The following is a 20148-nucleotide window of genomic DNA, read 5'->3' on the forward strand; positions in this document are numbered from 1 at the left end:
TTCAGCAACTATTTACTTATTCATCTACATAACCTACACATTGTGATTTTCTTGCATTCATCATAATAAACTTGACAAAGTATATTGTTTAACAGACAAAAGGCAGTTATAGAAGTTTTATATTACTTTTGAAAAAAATCACATCTACTTATTTATTATGCAGGGGGGTTGAAAGCCAGTTCTTTTCCCTCTTTCTACCACGTAAGTCCATCTTTACAGTTGTATTAAAATGTAATGTGTCTTTTGACTTGAGTGAAAAGCAACACATTTTAGAAAATGCTTTTCCAGCTATGCTGACTTGAACCTGCTGGTATTCTCTGGAAGTTCAGCTCTCTGAACTCAATGCAGAAGCAGGAGGAATAGGAAGTAATCCTTCTCAATTTCTGGGTCCAAAGCAGGAGGGGGAACAGAGGCAGCTTAAGATAAAATAGAAATGCTTGAAGGAGGTTACTAGAAATTGAGATGCAAAGAAACAAGCAAATAAAAGAAAGCTATGAAGAACTCACAAGCAGCTATAAAATACTGTGCAATGATAGATCAGTGTTTAATTAAAAAAATACCACCCTTCTAAGATATTTTTTTCAAGGACTATAACCAAGTAGGCTAGAGATATACCTAATATAAGCTCAGCTCTCAGAACCACTATAGCACCTAGCACTGCAGAGGAGCTCAATCCAGCGAGCATCATGGCGCTGCGGATTATCTCACACCGGTGAGATAGCCTGGTGGAGGCTACTCAGAAGCAACAGAACTAAGGAGCCAGAAACTGCATATGAAGGAGATCAGAAGTAAGGAGTAGAAAGAGTCAAGCATGCAGAGAAATTAAAGCTTGTCTGCTCCATGCCTTGTTCACTTTGCTTATAACCATGGTTACAATTGCTAAAGTAATGAAGACTAAATCTGCCATAAAAGGCCACATAATGGGATTTGCTTTACAGTGGTCAGGAACTGTTTACAGTGGTGTTTCTCAATTGGTTATCACTTCACTGTTACAGTTTATTTCAGATTAAAACTGTATTCATCATATGATGATCTTCAAATGTGTCAATGTTCTCTGGAAGGACCAAGAACTCAGCTAAAAGGACAACAAGAAGGCAAGCAATGGACGAGCTGCTCTGAAGAGGCCAGCTGCACGCACTGGGAAATGGAGACAGTGATCAGATGGTCAGAAAGGCGAGTCTGGAACAATGTCCTCTGAAGGGATACAATCAGCACAGACTAATGACTGCAGGAAATATTATGTAAGACGTGCTCATTAGCAGCTTAGTATCTGACTGTGACTGGCAGAACTCCCCACAAACCTGGTACCCAGGGGAGCATACTAAGCAAAGGGCTCCAACTTAGCCCCCTGCCCCTCAGTCACCAGCGAGCTCCCGGAGCTTACATCAGAACCAGGGGTGGGGAAGGAAGAAAAGAGGATGAAGAGCGTGAACAGATCCTCTTAATATCCTAAAGGAGAAAACTCATTGAAAATGGAGGCATTATACAGCTCTCCAGAAGTGGCCATTTGTGCTGCCTTAAATGCAGATTGATTACTGCTATTTGGATGTTGAGTGCATCATCTTTTCTGAAGAAAGGGAAAAGCTAAATTTCCCCACATTCAGCTGTGTCTTCAAATCACTTCCCCACCACAGCTCGTTTAATGCATTTTCCTGTTATCACATCCACTTGCAATAGCTGATCTACCCTACCCCCAACAGTGAACCCCCTCCCCAATCCACACCATGTACTGATGTCAATTAGCAACCTCATGATTGCAACACCAAACTGCAATCCAAAAATGGAAGTGGGGGTGAAGAGAAAAGAGCACCTCCAGAGATAAAAAGAAAGGAAGCCAGAAGACTGTTTCAGAAAAAGGCCACTCTCCTTTCTGGGTTCCAAACTGCTCTGCTATGAGATAACACAGCTGGCAGAAGAAGCCAGACAAGTATTCCTCTACTTCTGCGTTCTATGATGCTCAAGCTAAAAGCCAGAGTATCTTGGTGTTATAGGGACTGGTGAATGATCAGGGAAGAGAAAAGCTTCTGGTAAAAGCTGTTCAGTAGTTCCAGTTTTATTTAAAGAGAATTTTCACTTGTTGGGGCCATTAGATACAAAGTGAGAAATCTTGGCTTAAAGTTGAACCATTAAACTATTGAGAAGGTAAGAACAGAGTCTGAACAGAAGAAAAATTTCAAGGAGACACTCTCGTGGGAAAATTTAATAAAAATGAGAGATGGGATAGAAAAAGATGAAGGCAAGCATTGTTAATAATAAAGAGGATGAAAAGGAAAGGCTAAGAAAACAGGTGAAAACGAAAAAGAAATAGGAAAAATAGCAGTATCTAGAGATGCTAGCTATTCAAATTATGTAATACCCATCCTTTAGGGATTACATGCTTTGCAAAGGTTTGAATCTATTCTCGTTTTTGTTCTCTACCATTATTCTCAATGCCTATGACCCAGGATCTACTCAAAGGACTAAAGAGGAGAAATGAATGTAAACCCATTGCATGCAAGATAAAGCAGAGAAGAACAACTCTTCCTGACAGCAATATCTGCTTTCTTGGAGTTTGGATTAATTCATATAATCCAAACCATGTGATAGGACATAACAGCTCTAACATTTTAAAATACACAAATATTTGCAAAAAACATACATTCAATTTCCACACTAATTTTCTTGTGGGCTTTACGGTAATGAAATGTACTATTTGTTCAGCTTAAGATCTGACATATAAGTTCATTGACTTTGTCTACTGTCATGATGTTTACATTATTATCCATCTATCTGTCCGTCCATCCATCCATTTATCTAATCTACCTATCTATTTATGTGTGTGTAGGGGGATCAGAGGACAACTCTTGGGAGTTTCTCCTTTCACTCTGCTGAGGCAGGATATTTCCTGTTTCTGTGTTGCACAGCTGTATACCCCAGGCTAGATGGCCCAAGGCTTTTGGGCGATTCTCCTGTTTCCATTTTCTATTTCAAGCAGAAGTGTTAGGATTGCAGATGTCTTCCTGACTTTTAAATTTTGGGTTCCAGGTATTTGACCCAAGTCTTCAAGCTTGCTCAGCCAGAGTTTTAGTCCTCTGAGCCATCTTGCTGATTCCATTTGGTCTTGGTTCTGTGGCGAGAATGCTGTTCCTGGATCTTGTACATATGAGACGTGCTGAAATAAGGCAGGGAGGACTGCACCATTTTTTCCCCATTTGTTTTTAGAGGCATGACCTTTTCCTATTTCTTTAAAGTTTATAGAAACTTTGTTCTGTGTGAGAATAGCAGGGGAGCAGCTTTGACTGAGCATGTGTAGAAAAAGGGCATTTCTCTCCCTGTGGCCCTGAAAACACTTCAGGAAACTTGCAATATGCATTCACTAAGTGATGGCTATCACTTCGAGGATACTGGATAGATCAACGTGACCCCTAAGTCACCAGGAGTCACCTGAAGAGAGCAGTACACCTCATAACAGTGCCACTGAAACTGGCTTAGCAAAGGAGAGTCATCAACTCATACAACCTTGATCAGACTCTGACAGTTTCCCCGAGTTTCAGCTAGAGAAGCCTACAATGGGAAGTTCTGCCAATCATGCCGAAAAAGCAAGGGGCTGAAGCCTGTGGGGTTTGGAGACTGGAGAGAGAACTAGCAAGGCAGGAGCACTTGTTTTTTGTTGTTCTAAAGAGAGAGTTTGTTCACTCAGAGAAATGAGTTCTTGGGGAAGCCACACACAGCAGAGAAGGGCAGGTTTATGCTTGCCTCTCAGAGACTAACTAAGGACAGCACCACTTTCCCAAGCTTATAGGGTGTCATGAAGAAACAGAATATACATGAAAGGAAGAAGGCCTGTCCGTTTTTTTGCTTGAAATCATCCTAACTTCATTTCTTATGTCCAAAATAAATCTAAAGTCATTTAAATCTGCTCAGACGCTACACTGCTCAGTACTATTGTTTTCCACAGTCCAGCTGAGGCATCAATTTCATTATTTTATATATATATATATATATATATATATATATATATATATATATATATATCTGACCTTGAAATCACAAAATCTGAGATGAAAAAGTACCTTAAATGAATAAAGCCAAATTCCAGAAATAATTAAAATATTAGGTTGCAAGCTATGCATGATAGTACATGCATTTAATCCCAGCATTTGGGAGACAGAAACAGTGTGAATCTGAAAACAGCCTGTCCATTTACACAATGACATCCAGGTCATTCAGGACTACATAGTAGGGTTGTCTTTGTTTGTTATGTGAGATAGGGTCTTACTATTTAGAACAGGGTGGTCTGAACTTCCATTCCTCCTACTTAAGACACTCAACTTTTGGGCCTACAAGCACATTAAAACATTATAGCTCTGGAAAAAATAGCTGTTTAACTACAGAAGAGAGAATACACATTGATGTTATTTCCCATTTGTACAGACCCAAAGAAGCATGGCAGCAGCCACGCTTTGATCTGACTCCAGGCATTACCAGCTGGTCCTCAATATGAATAACATGTTCAGTGAAAGCCCACATGGAAAGGTAGGTGTGGTAGCCCACGCCTGTAAACCCAGCACTCTACAGATGGAAAAAAGCAGACCCCCACCCCACTCCTGGCCACCCTCAGGGAGTCTGAAGCCAGCTTATGCTCTACACTGTCAACAAGAAAAGTCCACAGCGATGGTGTCTCCCATGGGGGTGAAAAATGCATGTTGGTCTTTCCAAAATCAAACTGGATGTGTTACAACAAATACAGGGGATGGAATATGTGACATTTTAATAACATTTTCAGGAAAAATGATTTGGGGGAGCGGTTTGGAAATACTTCAAAAGGAGCTAATAGGTATGTCCTCCAGGAATCAGATGCTCTGATTAAAGTGTAAAACCCTTGTCTAGACTAGAGTAAATCAACGGGTTAAACATTAGAACCATGCAGAGAAGAACTATGGGATGCCTCAAAAAAGGAAACAAATCAGGTGTGTCGCAGTGAACATGGGTCATGTGCATCTAAATTATTTTTGTAAAAAATTCCAAGGACAAACAATTTGGAGCTGTCAAACCTTGGGACAAAAATCAAGAGCTTCTCACTAGAACCCAAGAGAGAAACAAGGCCCAAGAGTACCCCCCAGGAAATGCCAAAACCTTATCTTGCCTGGACACAAGGTAAAGATGGAGGAGGTGGCTGATGACAGACACCTGAGCTAGAAAGAAAGGCAACCATTGGGGAATTAACAGGCTTATTTATTCTTTAAACAAAGAAATGTGGCTTCTTCTAGATGGTCCAGGCATTTGAGACATAATGAAAGTTGCCCATAAGCAGACAAGCAGCTGAATAAAGGCTGTGCACGGGTCAGCAAGCTGAAGAGAGAGCAAAGGAGAGCTTGTTTCAAGCAAGCAAGCCAATGCACTGGAATGCAACTGGCTGGCTGCACAGTGGGGTCCTTACTTCCCCATCTTCTCACCTGCACTCCAGTGACTGCCTAAGTCCTGCCCCTTGAACTCCTATCAGATAACCTGAGAAAGGCTGGCAAGTCACCAGCCCTTGCAGAGAAAGTAGGAGCTGCAGAGCCAGGAGAAAGCTCATCGACTCCTAGGCTGGCAGCTGTGCTGACCTGAGAAGTCAGAGAAGTTAACAGGCTGCCCTTTTCCCAAAGCTTACAGTGTTTCTCTAAAGGGATTAATGGCCAAGCAGTACACTGGAAAGCAAAGTCAATGGAAGAGCATGTTGTGTCACTGCAGATCCCACCAGCAGATAACCCCCAAAAAGCAGGTAAGCAAGGTTAGGGGGCTAGGAAATCCGAGGCAATCGACATCATTGTTGGAAGACAATCTTGTAGGAACCTGAAGAGCTTCAGAATGGATGACTGACAGGAATGTAGCAGATGTTACTAATTTGGCCTTTGTTAAAGTGTTAGATATACTAGTAACTCAAGGAATTTTCCTAGGGAAATTAATTCAATTTGGCTTGGTTCAGTACACAATCACTGAAGATTAAAGAGTGGCTGAAGGAATGATAAACAAAAGACAGTCCATGTTGGGAGTGACTTGGGGTCATCACCAGAGCATTTCTTGTTGAGGGGTTCTATTCATGGCCCGGAAGAGGAGTAAACAACTCACTAATGAGATCTGCAGAGGACTCTAAGCTGAGAGGCAGAGAGAGAAACCTAATCGACAGAGCACCAAATCACACAGCAGAGTTCAACTGGAAACATGAAGCTAATCCATCTAGGGAAAAAGAGCCCCAAACTTGGATAATATTCAATAGACAGGCAGGATGCAGGACAGAAGCAGCATGTACAAAGGGCTGTGAGTTATAGAACAGAGGCAAGGATGGGGATGTAGAGGCGTCATGGGGAAGGAAGGGTGGACCGAATGAAGGTAAGCTGAAACAAAACAGTGTCTGCAGGTAGGTGGTTTGGAAAACAAGTCCTCAATGTGAGAGATCTTTCTGAATGTTGACAAAACCACCAATCTCGACCTAGTGAGAATCTTGGTCTTTCTTGACTCTCATCTGGCGGGGGTTAGCATCTAGGAGATGGCCTTGGGCTGTCATACTAGGGATCACTGACAATGACGCTCCAAAGAAAAACCACTTCAGCTATCTTGGTTGCTGGCACTAATCCTTTATGGGGCCTGTACTGCCTTCAGGCAATGCCTCCCGGCCTTGGGGAAGTGGTTAATCTTTCTGCATTTACTCAACCTGCAAGAGTGCAAGGGCTTAGAAGCCAATTTTTCCACCATCAGTCTGAAAGCAATGGCTCAACACAATTATCCCTAGGTAGTTCACTGCTTTAGCAAGCAAGCATCTTGTTACATTACTTCAGCACAAAATCTGCACTAAAAAGGCTTATTTTCTTCTTAAAACCTAAATCTCCCCCAAATTTCCTTCTATGTGTATAATCATTAAACAACACCGAGGCTATTTCTAACAGTGTAATAAGAGCTGACTCTGGCCTCCCTTTCCTGAGCTCCTTTGCAGATTATTTCCATGCCCGCCTGCCAATTAGAATTAGGTGTTCACGTGCAACACGGTGAACCCAGACCTAGAAATATGGTCATGTATCCCATCATTATGTAAGTGGTCCTTACACTGTTAATGCCTCACTTGCTCTCAAGTTACTATCAGATCACAATGACCAAGCTGCCCATCAACCCATCCCATGAATTCCACCAGTTTGGTGAAGGTCTATTTCCTGAAGGGTCTATATAATATTAAGTGTATTGATATTTCCCCTCATGGTGCTTTTGAGCATACTATATTCGTACAACAGCAGAGAGAGGGAAGACCAACTATCTTTGGGAAACACCCATTATGAATCTATACCACATTTTGTTACTATATCACTATTACTTGAGACAGAGTCTACATATAGCCAAGGACGGCCTGAAACTTGCTGTGAAGCCCAGACTAGAACTCAGAATTCTCTTGCCTCACCTACCAAGTTATTAGGCACAGGGAGCCTTTTTTTTTTTTAAATGTTACTAGTGAACATCATTCCAAAGATAATGGAACAATTCATGTGTAGGTTGGACAATGAAGAAAAGCCCAGAAGAAAGAATCAGAAATGTCACAACAGGTTGACTTCTCCACGGACATTCTATGTGACACTCTATCACAATGTAGGATATGAGAACAAGAGCAAGAGAAATAATCTCATTGACAAGGTGTGAAACCAAAATTAGGTAATATGTGCCCAACTCAAGGCTTCTCTAACAGAACGCATAATCTCACAATGACCAAACTTCTTAACTAACAGGTCCTGCAGGCCACGGAAAAACTATTGAGTGAGGCAAATCCACACAAATCACTCTGATACAATGGAGATATTTTGCAGAGTCTAAACGGACTCCTGAGGTATCCATATCAGTTGAGCAGACTAAAGTCTCTAAGAGTAGGAGCCTTGAGGGATGTCATGGCAAGAAATCTAGTTGTGCACTGTGCTTCTCCTCGGGGTAACCAGCCATAGGGATGAAGGACAAAAGTAAAATGTCACAGGGCTTCTCAAATGCTTTCCTGCCAGCTGTCAGAAGTGTTTGAAACCAAAACTCATTTCCTAATAAATGTTTTCATTTCCTTTGTACATGACAAAAGGTTCAGAGGTGATAAATGGGAGAGGAAGGGAGGGGAGGCACGCATAGACAGTTTTTTCTGACAGTCCCAGGAATGGCGATGATCACCATACGATTATCAGACATGATGTGCTCACTCACATCCAGGCTTCCTTCCTTTTATAATCCCAACCCAGGGTGGCCACATTCTACAAGCTACTGATTCAGGATGGTGGGGAACACGGGAATGGAGGCCTATGTTTAACCAATGCCTTTCTTGTTTTCCACTGGCAAAAATTCTAACATAGAAATGATTCAAGCTCTATCTGCATAATATTTCCAATCTATTCTACTCAGGCTCAGGCAGAAACACAAGAGTGACACAGAAAAAAGTGGTGCTATCAGTCTCAGTATGGTTAGTGAGTTCTCAAACTTACCTGGCTTCTGCAGCCAGCAGCTCATCATAGTGTGAGGATCTCTGGTCATCATCCTGCCGGTATCTGATCACTGTGGCTAGGCCTTTGCTGACAAGAGCCTCAGCAATGTTTCTGCAACAGAAAAGAGAGATCAGTCAACACTGGGGTTGCACATGGGGCTCAATGAACAGAAACAGTAATAGCACCTGGAGGTGTCAAGGCATTCTGGGAGGGGAGGGAAGAGGCTAAGCATGTTTAGACCAGTGTGCTGCTACGCTGGAATCCAAATAGAACAGAACAAAGATACCCAGGCTCAGCAATTTTCTTGTTAGTAGCATCATATCTACATCAATCCATATAAAACCAGCAGAAGCTCTCTGTACGAAGCCCACATTAGGCTGGGCTATTTACAGAATGTTATAAACAAGCCACTGCCCTCAAGAAATCTGCTCTAAAATATCAGGCACACAAGATAAAAAATGAGCACATACAAGCATGACCTACATTTCTCAGTCTCCTTCGCAGACTATACGAGAAGCTAGAATGCCTAGTTATAACTCTACAGTGTTAGAAACATTGGTGGAACACGATACTCAACATGTTTCTCTTCTCACAGCTCCCAACACTAGATCTTCCACCTTAAGAAGGCTTGGAGAAGAGCCAGGAATGAACTGGGGAGAGGGAAAGACGGAAAACAGGCATTCTGGTAGAAGAAAACCAACCAGGAGACAAAGGAAAAATAAAAGAAGACTAAAACCTAAGATAACAAGTTTTGGAACAGCATTCCAACTGGTGACAGACGTCGGAGTAGAATCCAACTTCAAGTGATTCTCGCACACACTGTGCCCACTACAGAACGAGACATGCCCCTTTAAAGATGGTAGGCAGCGACTGTCCTGAGAACAGTGCATGGAGAATGGCACTCAAATCTAATGCAGCTCTTCTGCATGGCTTCTCCCCAACCTCGAAAGAGAACTTTGATATCAAGAAGCAAATGCAAACAAACAAGCAAGCAAACAAACAAATAAATAAAAGCAAATTTAAAAAAGTTGACAAAAGCAAATGTTGGAAAGAAAGAGAAATGATATTATTGCTGGAGAGTGGTGGTTATGTCTTTTTTTGTGTCTGTCATAATTACACCAAAGGCCCCATCACACCATCTGGTTCACTGCCCTTTGGGGAGAGGGTACAGTAAGCAATAGGCTACTGTGCCATATGCTATGGTTTAGTGCTGTTTGATAATGTAGTTAACTCTTAACACACTGGTGATCCTCAGAAAGTGGCAGCTCGACTATGCTGTAACTACATGTTTAAACCACAGAACCTAAACCTAGGAGAATAGACTTTTCAATGAAGCAGCACAAAATATGATGGTAAAGTAAGGAGGAAAAGATGCTGTGGCTGAGTCTGTTCTCATTATATGCCCCTCTACTGCCTGTTTATCAACTGCCAGCAAGATATTAATATCTCCAAGCCGCCATGGAATTAGCACTTCTTAAGATCCACACCCACAAAGAGGCTGCTCTGCTGGCCACCCTGTCTCCTGAGTCACTGCATAAGCGTGCTGGCAAACGCTGTCATTATCACAGAGCTATGTTTGGCAGCACGGAGAAAGCAACAGCCCCAAATCAGCAGATGGAGATGTTGACTCGTGGTGAAGATTTTACTAAGGTTGTCAGCAAGGAGGCCTACTAGAGCAGGAGAGTGGCTACACCCACCCAAGAGCCACCAAGCCAGCCGGCTAGGGAGTGGCTTGCAAGACAACTCTACTTTTGACAGGTTACAATGTCTTGGTGATTTTAAATGCCAAGAGAATGAAGAAATGTTTGTTACTGTATTTTGAATTACCGAGCACTGACATTTTACAGTTGATGCATGAGGTCTAGGAGAAAGCTGGAATGGCAGAGCAAGCAAGAAAATTTTCATGAAAACAGGATTCAATATGAAAATCTGGAGAATATGAAGCAAAACAGTGCAAATATCTCATGATCCAGTTTCATTAATACACTCAAATTCATGCCCAGAATTTCTGAGTACCTGCCGGGCCAACAGAGAACGTGGGTACAACCCTTCCCTACTTATCAGCCTTGCCCTCCACATCCATCAGCAAATGTTTACGAACCAATTTAAGCCTGTCACACAACTTCCAGAGAAAATGTAGATTCCCAATTCACTCCACACCCTGCCCACTACTTTCCTTCTCCCTCCCCCTAAAGCTCAGCAGCTTTTAGCTTCTTTTCCTAATTACAGATTTTCCCTGAAGGAACAGTTGCCAGTGCTAAGCAATAGAAGAGTAAAAACACAGGAAATAATAACAATCTCATTACTGAGTATTTACTACATTCCAGGCATGTGGCAGTCACATGCATTTCGTCTTGGTGAGGAAGCATCAGCAAGCATCATGCAGTAACAGTATAGCTATTAGCTGTCTGTCTCTCTGTCTGCCTTGACAGACAAGGTATTTGCTCTGAGTGTGCAGGGCTCCTGGCTTTCTTGCTTTACACCCCACTTTCCAGCACAGCCCTGGGCACAAGGTGGAGAGTGATATATAAATGAATTAACTTATTTAGAATAAAAAAAGACATTTTTAAAGTGGAAAAAATTACAGCAAGTTAGTTTGTTTTAAAACATCCAGAAAATTGAGATTTCTTATGCTTTAAAGCATAAGAAAATCTAGTCATTTTGTAAACAGTGCTGGAATTCTAAAAGGATTTCCCTAGCCAAGTTTGTTGAGCAGATAAAAAAAATATATATGCTTTCTCTACTTTTTCTTTCTTTTCCATTATCTGAGACTGAATTTGGAAAGAAGAATGGGAGAGAGCACAAACAGACAAACAGAATGAGTCTAGACCTTGTACTTGACTGCCTAGTTTATTTCTTCTGGCTGCTAACAAAAGGCTACGAGATTTTTCTCCTGGCAAAAGATAGCTTAGAACACAACATGAGTGCCTTGGTCAGGTGCCCAAGTAAATAAAAAGAAAACATTAAACCATATTCTCTGACATTATACCGTTTTCTGGAGTGTGTCAGTAATTCCACCACAATTAAATGCCTGGCACAATGGCTAATTCACAATCAGCATATAAAAAGAGACCTAACATTCTATCATCCCTCTCTGTATTGGTCAGAAAGAGAATTAATGCTGGAATTGAAATGCTTTTCTGAACTAAAGGAGACATTCAGGGTTCTCTCAAGTATGAACTGTTGGTGTCGAGCAGAATCAGGTGTTCACAGAAAACACACAGGCATGGGGTCACAAGAGGCGTTCCTCTTCACCGCCCACTCTTTTTCACGCTGCCAGCAGGTTACAATGAACCTAACTTCCCTTTAGAGATAGTTTCAAACCATCAGATCCCATATTCTACAAATATGAGCAAAGGGACATTAATACACTCATGAAAGAGAATTAAGAGCTTAAAAAGCAAAATCTCAACTAGAGGAACCTCTAAGCACTTAAGCATATTTTTGATTACCTTTCCCATTGTCTCCCTAGACTTCAATATTGAAAGTAATAGAAAAAATACATTAATGAATAAGACAATTAATTGTCTACAATGGTTGGGATTGCTTCGATAATACATGTGTATAATTTCTTAAGTACTTGGAGTTCCAGAAAAGTTGCACATGTAATACAAAGAAGATATAGCTTTCCCTGAAAACAAAGCCTGATGTGTTTTGCTATCATCTGCCAATACTTGAGTGCGTAAATCGTATAAATCAAGTCATTTTCCCACATTCACAGGAAAGCAAACTTAAGATATTAACAGGCACATTGCTATCATCTAATTCACGAACCAACTGTCCTAATGGACATATTATGAGTATGAGTCTACATGGGAGATATGTTCTAAGATCACCAGTGGGTGTCTAACTAAAGCCAGCACTGAAGCTAAGAAGCACCTAGTCCTCTGTATTCATGGTTCTATGTGTGAAATTCTGCCAACATCCTGATGAAAATGTTCACAAACACAAAAAGTCATGTTTGTTAGTTAACATGTAGTGACATTTTTCACATCATTATTCTAAATAATACAACTTAACATTCGCTTAGCAGTATTTATATTGGATTAATAGTAGTATAAGTAATTCGAGGAAGTTTAAAATATATAGCAGGATATGTATAAGCAATATGCAAATACAATGATATTTTATATATAAGTTTTGGTGTGGTTTGGTAGGTGAACTACTTTTCGATTTCTTCCTCTTCACTTAAACATATGTACACGTGACAAAGTTTAGTTTGTAAATTAGGTATAATAGGAGATACAGAAATAGCAAAACAATCATAGGAAGATGGCTCAATGGTTAAGAGTATTGGCTGCCCTTCCAGAAGACCAGGGTTCAATTCCAGAACCCACAAGGCAATTCTCAATTCCAGTTCCAGGGGATCTGATAGCCTCATACCAATGCACATAAAATTATTTTTTAAAAACTGTCTCAAAATACTCCTTTATATTTTCACTTATTTTACTTTAAAAGAAGAACTTGTAACCTCAAATCTTTGGAAGACTGAGATAGAAGACTGCCCAGTTTGAAGCCAGCCTGGTCTTTGGTATGAGACAGTCTCAAAAGAAGCATGCTGTAGTATTTCTTTCACAGATCTGTTTGCTGTATGACTGCTACTGTGATTTCAGGACCTAATAAGTTAAAATACTAATAACTTGAAGGCAAGCACATTATCATAACAGTCAGTTAAAAAACTCAAGATGTCTACTACTAAATGACAAAGGAGAGGGCAGCACATACAGTGTACCTAGAGTAGAATGTCTACTAAATGACGAACAGGGGCAGCACATACAGTGTACATAGAGTAGAATGTCTACTAAATCACGAGTGGGGTAGCACACAGTGTACATAGAATGGTCAGAGACAATTCTCATTGAGAGCAGTGTGATGCAAGATAGTGAGGTTTCCTGACTCAGAAAAGCACCTGATCTAAATTTACATATGATTATTCCTGAATTTTTATGTGTAGTAATTTTAGCCTTCAACTGACAGTGAGTAGTGGTTACTGTAGGTAAAGAGAGATGTTGTAATTCAGAATCAGGTGCTCGGTTAGGTTTTCTATCTCTTTAAAATGCAAACATCTCTGTCTTTTCTTTGACCACATGGAGTTGAGCTTTGTTGCTTGTTTTCTTTTACAGGCACTCTGTGCATATACTTTGGCTGGCCTGGAACTCACATAGATCTGCCTGACTCTGCTCCCAAGAGCTGAGATTAAAGGCAATTTTCAAAGAGGATAGGCCAATTATTTTGTCTTGTCTATTCCTTTGTAACGAGAAGTCATGTAGATAACATACTGATAATGGTATATTTGATAACTTGGTTAGAACAGTATCTGCCAAATGTCTTTACTATAGTTACTCTTTCTTTCTATATTAATAGGCAGTTTATGATGGAGTATTGTGAACTATATAATTTTATCCCTCATCAAACTCCCAAGTTATTCATTTAGTTCTCTTATAGTTAGCACACAGGATCTCATCTCAAACAGAGTTATAATCTGTAGCTGCTGTTTTGGTATTAAATTATTCCCAACATGGCAATTAGGATGTGTTTGGTCCTGTAGGACCCAGCCATGACAAGCTCAATAGAGGCCTGAGTCTCAGTAGTTTACTCTGAGGCAATATCTGGTTCTGATAAAGACCACAAACTGAGATTACCGCCACCCAGGAACAGACCATCCAAAGGAAATTCCTAACGCTTCAACCACTGTAGATAGGATCACCTTCTGGCATATACCCTGTAAATGAAACTTTTCTGGTTTTTGCCTTTAAATAATGCCTTCTGGAAGGGCGGGGTACCTCCTCTTGCCACTGCTGCACTGAGGAGGTCCCTGTCGACTTCTATTGTACACACAATAAATCTTGCTTTTGCATTTCAGTGAGTAGGTCTCCATATAAGAGACTTGAAGTTTCTTGCAAGTCTGGTCCTTCTTGGCATCTGCTTTTTAGAGAAGCATTACCAACAAAAAATGATGTAACATAAGGACCTGCACAGCATCCATCCTTTCCATACCAGTAACTCTCTTCTTTTGAGTAAGGGGCTTATCTTTAGTGTGGTTCCCGACAAGATCCTTACTACTGAAGAGAACCAGACTTGGATCACTGCTATCTCCTCCTCCTGAGTTGTTGGTCAGGCACTAGGCTTAGGCTCTGAGCAACCTTCCTATATATAATGTGAACCAGGCACAGACTTTGCCCTTGTGCAAATGCTATAACCACCTTGGTACTTAAATAGGACTATCCCCTGAGCAGATATGCCTCCTCTGAGCTCTAAGTGCCTTCAGACGAAACTGTTTCCATTTCTTTACAAACACCAAGCACCACTGACTTTCAGAGTCAAATTATGAAAAGACAGGGAGTTTCTCAAGAATGCTCTTACTTCATGAGCTGACTAGACATGATGCATTTGCCCATCTGGTTATAACAAAGTCAAAGCTACTGCATATTCAAAAGAGTAAAAAAAGACATAACTTTTCATACACACACACACACACACACTTCTCTTACACATTGTATGACTTCCTTGATTTGGCACCTAGAAGTAGAGTTAACTAAAATACTTAACCTGATAAATAGAAACTGGGTAAAATGGATAAAGATCTTAAGAGCAGGCAGAGGAATAATAGCTGACACCTCTGTGAGCCCACCCTTTTCACTTTCCATCTGAAGAGGATAACAGATAATTCAGTGCTCCAGGCTCCAAGATATTTTATCTAGGTCCTTTGAGCTTAAATTTTTTCCCACTTAAAAACCATCTGCATTTTATCAGTCAGTGAGGTGTCCATGGAGATTACAAAAGGAGAATATTTTCCTTAAGGCAAACACATGTGGGCACATATTTAGAATAAAGTAAACCCACAAAGAAATGCTTTTGTGACATATTTTAGTAAAACTTTAAGGAAAGGAGTGAAATGATAATTAAAAGTTCAATATATGCCGCATAGTCACCTGTCTATGAGGAGACACATTCTCAAGTGTATGTATATACTTACATACTCACATACAACTTTACAACAATTAAGACTTGATGGTCAAATTTCATGCACAAAGTGCTTGTATACTGAGACATGATGCGTACAATTTAGGTTTCTCTCACTTCTAATCCCCAAAGGCTACAACAGTACAAGGCTGGAAAGTTGTCCTACTACTTTTTGCACACAGGCTACCCTTTGCTGCAAGTGCCAGCGTTCTCGCAGGGCTGGATTAGAGCCTCCAGAACTCCAATCATGACTGCTGACACACAAACGGCTGTCTTCCTCTTTTCTCATCACCTGTTCACACAAATGTGATGATGAAGCTGACCGACACCAGAACCCATGCAGTGCTTATGTCTGTCTTTGCACTCAGCTGAGGAGTAAGGAAACAACGGTCCGATGAAAAGACAGAGACAGATCAGAAGATCCTCTGGAACATTCTGTGCACATGCATGGGAAATGTGAGTTTTCTGTCTGTAGCAGTTACTCCTCTTGAGGCTCTGACAAAACACCTGACAATAGTTCCTTAAGGTGGACAGTGTGAGATTTTCAGGCCCTTTGTGGCAGGGAAGTCATGGCAGCAGGAGTATGGAGCAGCTGGTCACACTGCATCCCAGAGTCAAGATGCAGAGAGATATGAATGCTCAGCTCGTTTTTCCCCCATTGCTCATGCCTTGGTGCTGTCCACATTCACTGTAGGTCTTTCTTGCTCTATTAATCCTTTCTGGAGGCATCCTCATAGACACAGCCAGAGATGTGCTTCCGTGGCCACCCCAAATTCCAGAAAGCTGGTAACAAAGGTTAACTTCCACACTACTGCACATGCCTAGTGGCTGACAGTTCCTTACACAAACCTCCATAAAGTCTATGGAGACCTACAGCATTCATAGTCTCAGAGGCAGGAACCCAGCACTTTTAGACTGGTGACAGACTTGGCTTCTCTAAGCTAGAAAAAAAAAAATATATGTCTATAAAGGGTAAGAGCAAAATCCAGCACAAGGCAGCAAAAGGCAGACTGAGAGACAATGGGCAAAGAAGAAAAATCTTAAACAGAGTATTTCCCAACCAGATCTCAAAAAAGGAAAAAACCCACAAAATGAGGAATGGCTTTTAAAAGCTAATAGGATTACCTTCCTAAGGAAGGAAATTCCCGTACCAATGCCTCTGATCTCATTTTTGCTCGCTGAATGGGCCCAGTCCCACCTTTTCCTACCCAGACAGCTAAGAAGAACTTCTCAAATAACCAAGAGCATGTGTAGACAGGATGTTTGTTTCAGAATTATCAATAATTGGAAACATTGGAGGCGGTACATAGCTTTTATACATTTTCTAAATTTTCTCCCTATCTTACCTTTAGTTTCAAAGTTCCCCTTAAACTTACGTAGTTCTAAGATGGATTCAAATTGATTTTTAAATCTTTTCCATTTAATAAATGTCATCATCGGAATAGTCAGGCAGATCTCTCTTAGTATCTACAACACAGGCTGAAAACTAACAGGAAGACTCAAATGTTTGTGTCCCTAGCTTGTTTTAGTAATGACGGCTAAGTAAGAGGGAATCAAGGACTATTAAGGCCCGAATTAAGGTGCATTGAGGCTTGGGGCAAAGCATTATCACCAGAGATTCGGAGTGCCTAGTGTCTAGTGTCTGTCTTTGACAGTCTACCAGTCTAGCTGTGACAGTATGAAGCATAACATGGAACACCCGATCTCAAACACCCTGGCAAACAAACAGGCTGGTATAATTAAAACTCATGGGCCTAGAAGCACAGCTAATAAACACAGCATTTAGGAGGATAAGGCAACTCTAAGTTTGAGATCTGCAGGGGCTGCAGATTGAGATCTTGCCCTCACCGCCTAGGGCTATATATAAGTTGTAACCTAGAAATTCAAATTCCGTTCTTATGGCCAGGTGTGGCAAATACATATCTCTAATACCAGCACTCAGAAGACAGAGGCAGGAGGGGACCACGAAGTTTCAGGCAAGCCAGAGGTACTCACTGAGAGCCCATCTCAAGACATGAAACAACCAACAAAGAAAAAAGAAAACCTCTTGGAAACAACGACTATGTGTATTAATAGATCAAAAGTCACTTTTCCTCCTGGGGGAGGGATTGACAGTGCATTTCCAAACCCACAAAACATCTAGGAAAGTTAGAACAACGTAAGTATGGAAGGTAAGCTGTAATAAAATAACACCCACCTTCAAATAGCTAGTGTTTTCTCTGATCTTTAATCATCATGGTAAAAAGAAGAAAAGATCACAGGGAAGGGAATGAAAACTATGAAGAATGGGCTCAGACTTTAGGAGCTCAACAGATGCATTCTTAGAAACCAAAGGCTACCCATAAACAGACGGGTGCAGATGCTTTATGAATGAAGGGAGGAAGTAAAAGGAAAGATGGAAAAAGGGGGGGGGAATCTCCTGTAAATACTGCTGCCTTGCAGATGGGTTAAAATCGAATTGCTACAGCATTTATCCATTGAAATTTCATTATTAATCACTTAATAATGATTAAACTTAAAAGCTAGGCTTACATTTGATCAGTAATCAATGCCCCAGCCTCAGAGACCATGCTCCGCTGAGTTCCAACAGCATTCGTCAGACTGGGAAGAAAAGAAATAAAACCAGAGATCTAGGATGCCAGCTTTTAAAAACTGAGTGATAAAGAGATGTTGTTTCATACTCGCCCTGCCAGATAGCTAATTCTACATGCTTGCACATCTACGAAGCACACTTACTGCCTATTCCAGTCATGTTCCACCTACCATGGGGTGCATGCTTACCTTGATCTCCTGAAAGAACAGTTGACAGGGAAAACAAGATAAAAAGTTATGGTTGGGAGCAGTAGAATTAAACACTTAAGCCCACTTCATGAATCTGGCGAATGGAGAGTATAGTTTGAAAATATGGGCCAAAGCGGTTTAAAAAAGGGGGGGAGAAGCATAACATCAAATAGTTTTGCTCAGTAAACAGACATTTTTATTCTGCCCCCAGGATTTCTGCAGTGCTGTAATCTTATTGCCATCTTTTATGTGATAGTCTCATCTATTCGGCAATATCATGGCTATGGCCTTATGAGACAAGTAAAACTAATATCTCCTCATTGTACCAGTTCCTCTCCAGACACCAGGGCACTTCCAAGATGGTCAAACACCTGAGGAAGTGAGGACAATGACGAATGTGGCTCAAGTCAGAGGAGGATATTAAGCAAGTACTAATCAAAGAACACCGACCCTCAAACAGCACTTCCGCAAACCTCTAACCATCACAGTCAAGAAAAATAAAACGAAGGAATAACATAGCATAGGCTTGTTTGAATCTCTATGACAGAGAAAATGACAGTAACCACCAAGGTCATCCTATGGCAGAAATGAGATTCTTTCACTGGAGACAAGTACATGCCTCATAAAAACCAGAGCAAAAAATAGAAGCAGCCTTTTAAAATTATTATATGTACATGTGCATGCCTCTGCATGGGTAACATACACATGACTGTGGGTGCCTGGTGTGAGAATTATAGGTGGTTGTGAGCCACCTGAAGTAGGTTCTAGAAACAGAATTGGGGCTCCTCTGTAAGAGTAACAGATGCTCCTAACTGCTGAGCAATCTCACCAGTCCCCAAATCTAGTTTAAAAAAAAAAAAAAAAGTAAACTGTCTAGCAAACACGTGCTTCCAGCCCAGCCAAATTGGTCTACTCATTGCTAAATATTCCATGCATTCACATTTCCAACTATTTGCAGGACATGTGAATTTGTGTGATTCATCATCACGTAAAACTCAGCATTTCAAAAATAAAACGCTCTTTCCTAGATTAAAAACTTTGCTGAATTGTACCAAATCACCTCCTCCTTCCAACTGCAGGATCAGTATATGGGCAATCACATAGGCCTCCAATTGCTCTGATTCCAGAAGAAAATCTCTGGACTCAAACCTCCATGCTTTCTTTCTCTATTGAATATTTTCTCTGTTCTTTCTCATCAGCCCTGTTGGGATTTCCACTGTCTCTTTTATGGTCTACACAGCATCCCCTACCTGCTTGTGCTGCAGTGCCGAACAATCCTTAACACTACCAGCTCAATCCTTCCAAAGTATTCTGATGATAACTAATCCTCATTCTCAAACTCACCACCACCACTACCACCAGTCATGTGTGTAGAAAGTTTCAACATAGAAAGAAGCGTGAACTCCCTACATCTGAAATGGTGTCGTATGTGTGTGTGCAGGGGGGGACACGAGATGCGACAGAGAACTAACACACACATTAGCACTTATCTGCAGTTACTGTGTATTACAGTCTTCCTTTCTACATGCATCTTGTCATATCACCTAGACTGTATTCCCTACTGGTCTATGAAGAGCCATACACTTAGTAGGCACTCAATAAATATTTATTGGCTAGCAGACTGATTTCACTCACTGAGTTCCCAGGGGGTCCTATAGGCTGCCAGATGAAAACAAAGTAATAACTGACTGAGTTATAGAACTTTTGAGTAAAAAGAGTCTACAGAGATAAACTAATCCAAATGCTTCCCTATAGAGATGAAGACAGATACAGAGATAAACTCAGAAAAAGTGGTAAACAAGCTGTTTAAGGGAAAAACAGAGACAGACACCATCACAATGGGCATCTCAGAGCTCTCTGAGTCTCAGACCACTTCCCTTTATTATACTGCTGTCCTATGAAACAGGAATAAATATAATGTGCACATAAATGATCTAAGATGCCC

General features: G+C 40.9%; 1 protein-coding gene across 1 annotated transcript in view; it reads right to left on the reverse strand.

Annotated features, from left to right (window-relative positions):
- The window catches only part of Snd1 (staphylococcal nuclease and tudor domain containing 1), a 399970-nt gene that overhangs the window by 170817 nt on the left and 209005 nt on the right, over window positions 1-20148 (reverse strand). The window contains exon 13 of the mRNA XM_050141445.1: window positions 8460-8570. Coding sequence (XP_049997402.1) covers window positions 8460-8570 — 111 coding nt within the window. The remainder of the gene's footprint in view (window positions 1-8459; window positions 8571-20148) is intronic.

The sequence above is a fragment of the Alexandromys fortis genome, unplaced genomic scaffold (genome assembly GCF_014885135.2).
Source record: "Alexandromys fortis isolate MF-2015 unplaced genomic scaffold, M_Fortis_MF-2015_v1.1 scaffold_44, whole genome shotgun sequence".
NCBI lineage: Eukaryota > Metazoa > Chordata > Mammalia > Rodentia > Cricetidae > Alexandromys > Alexandromys fortis.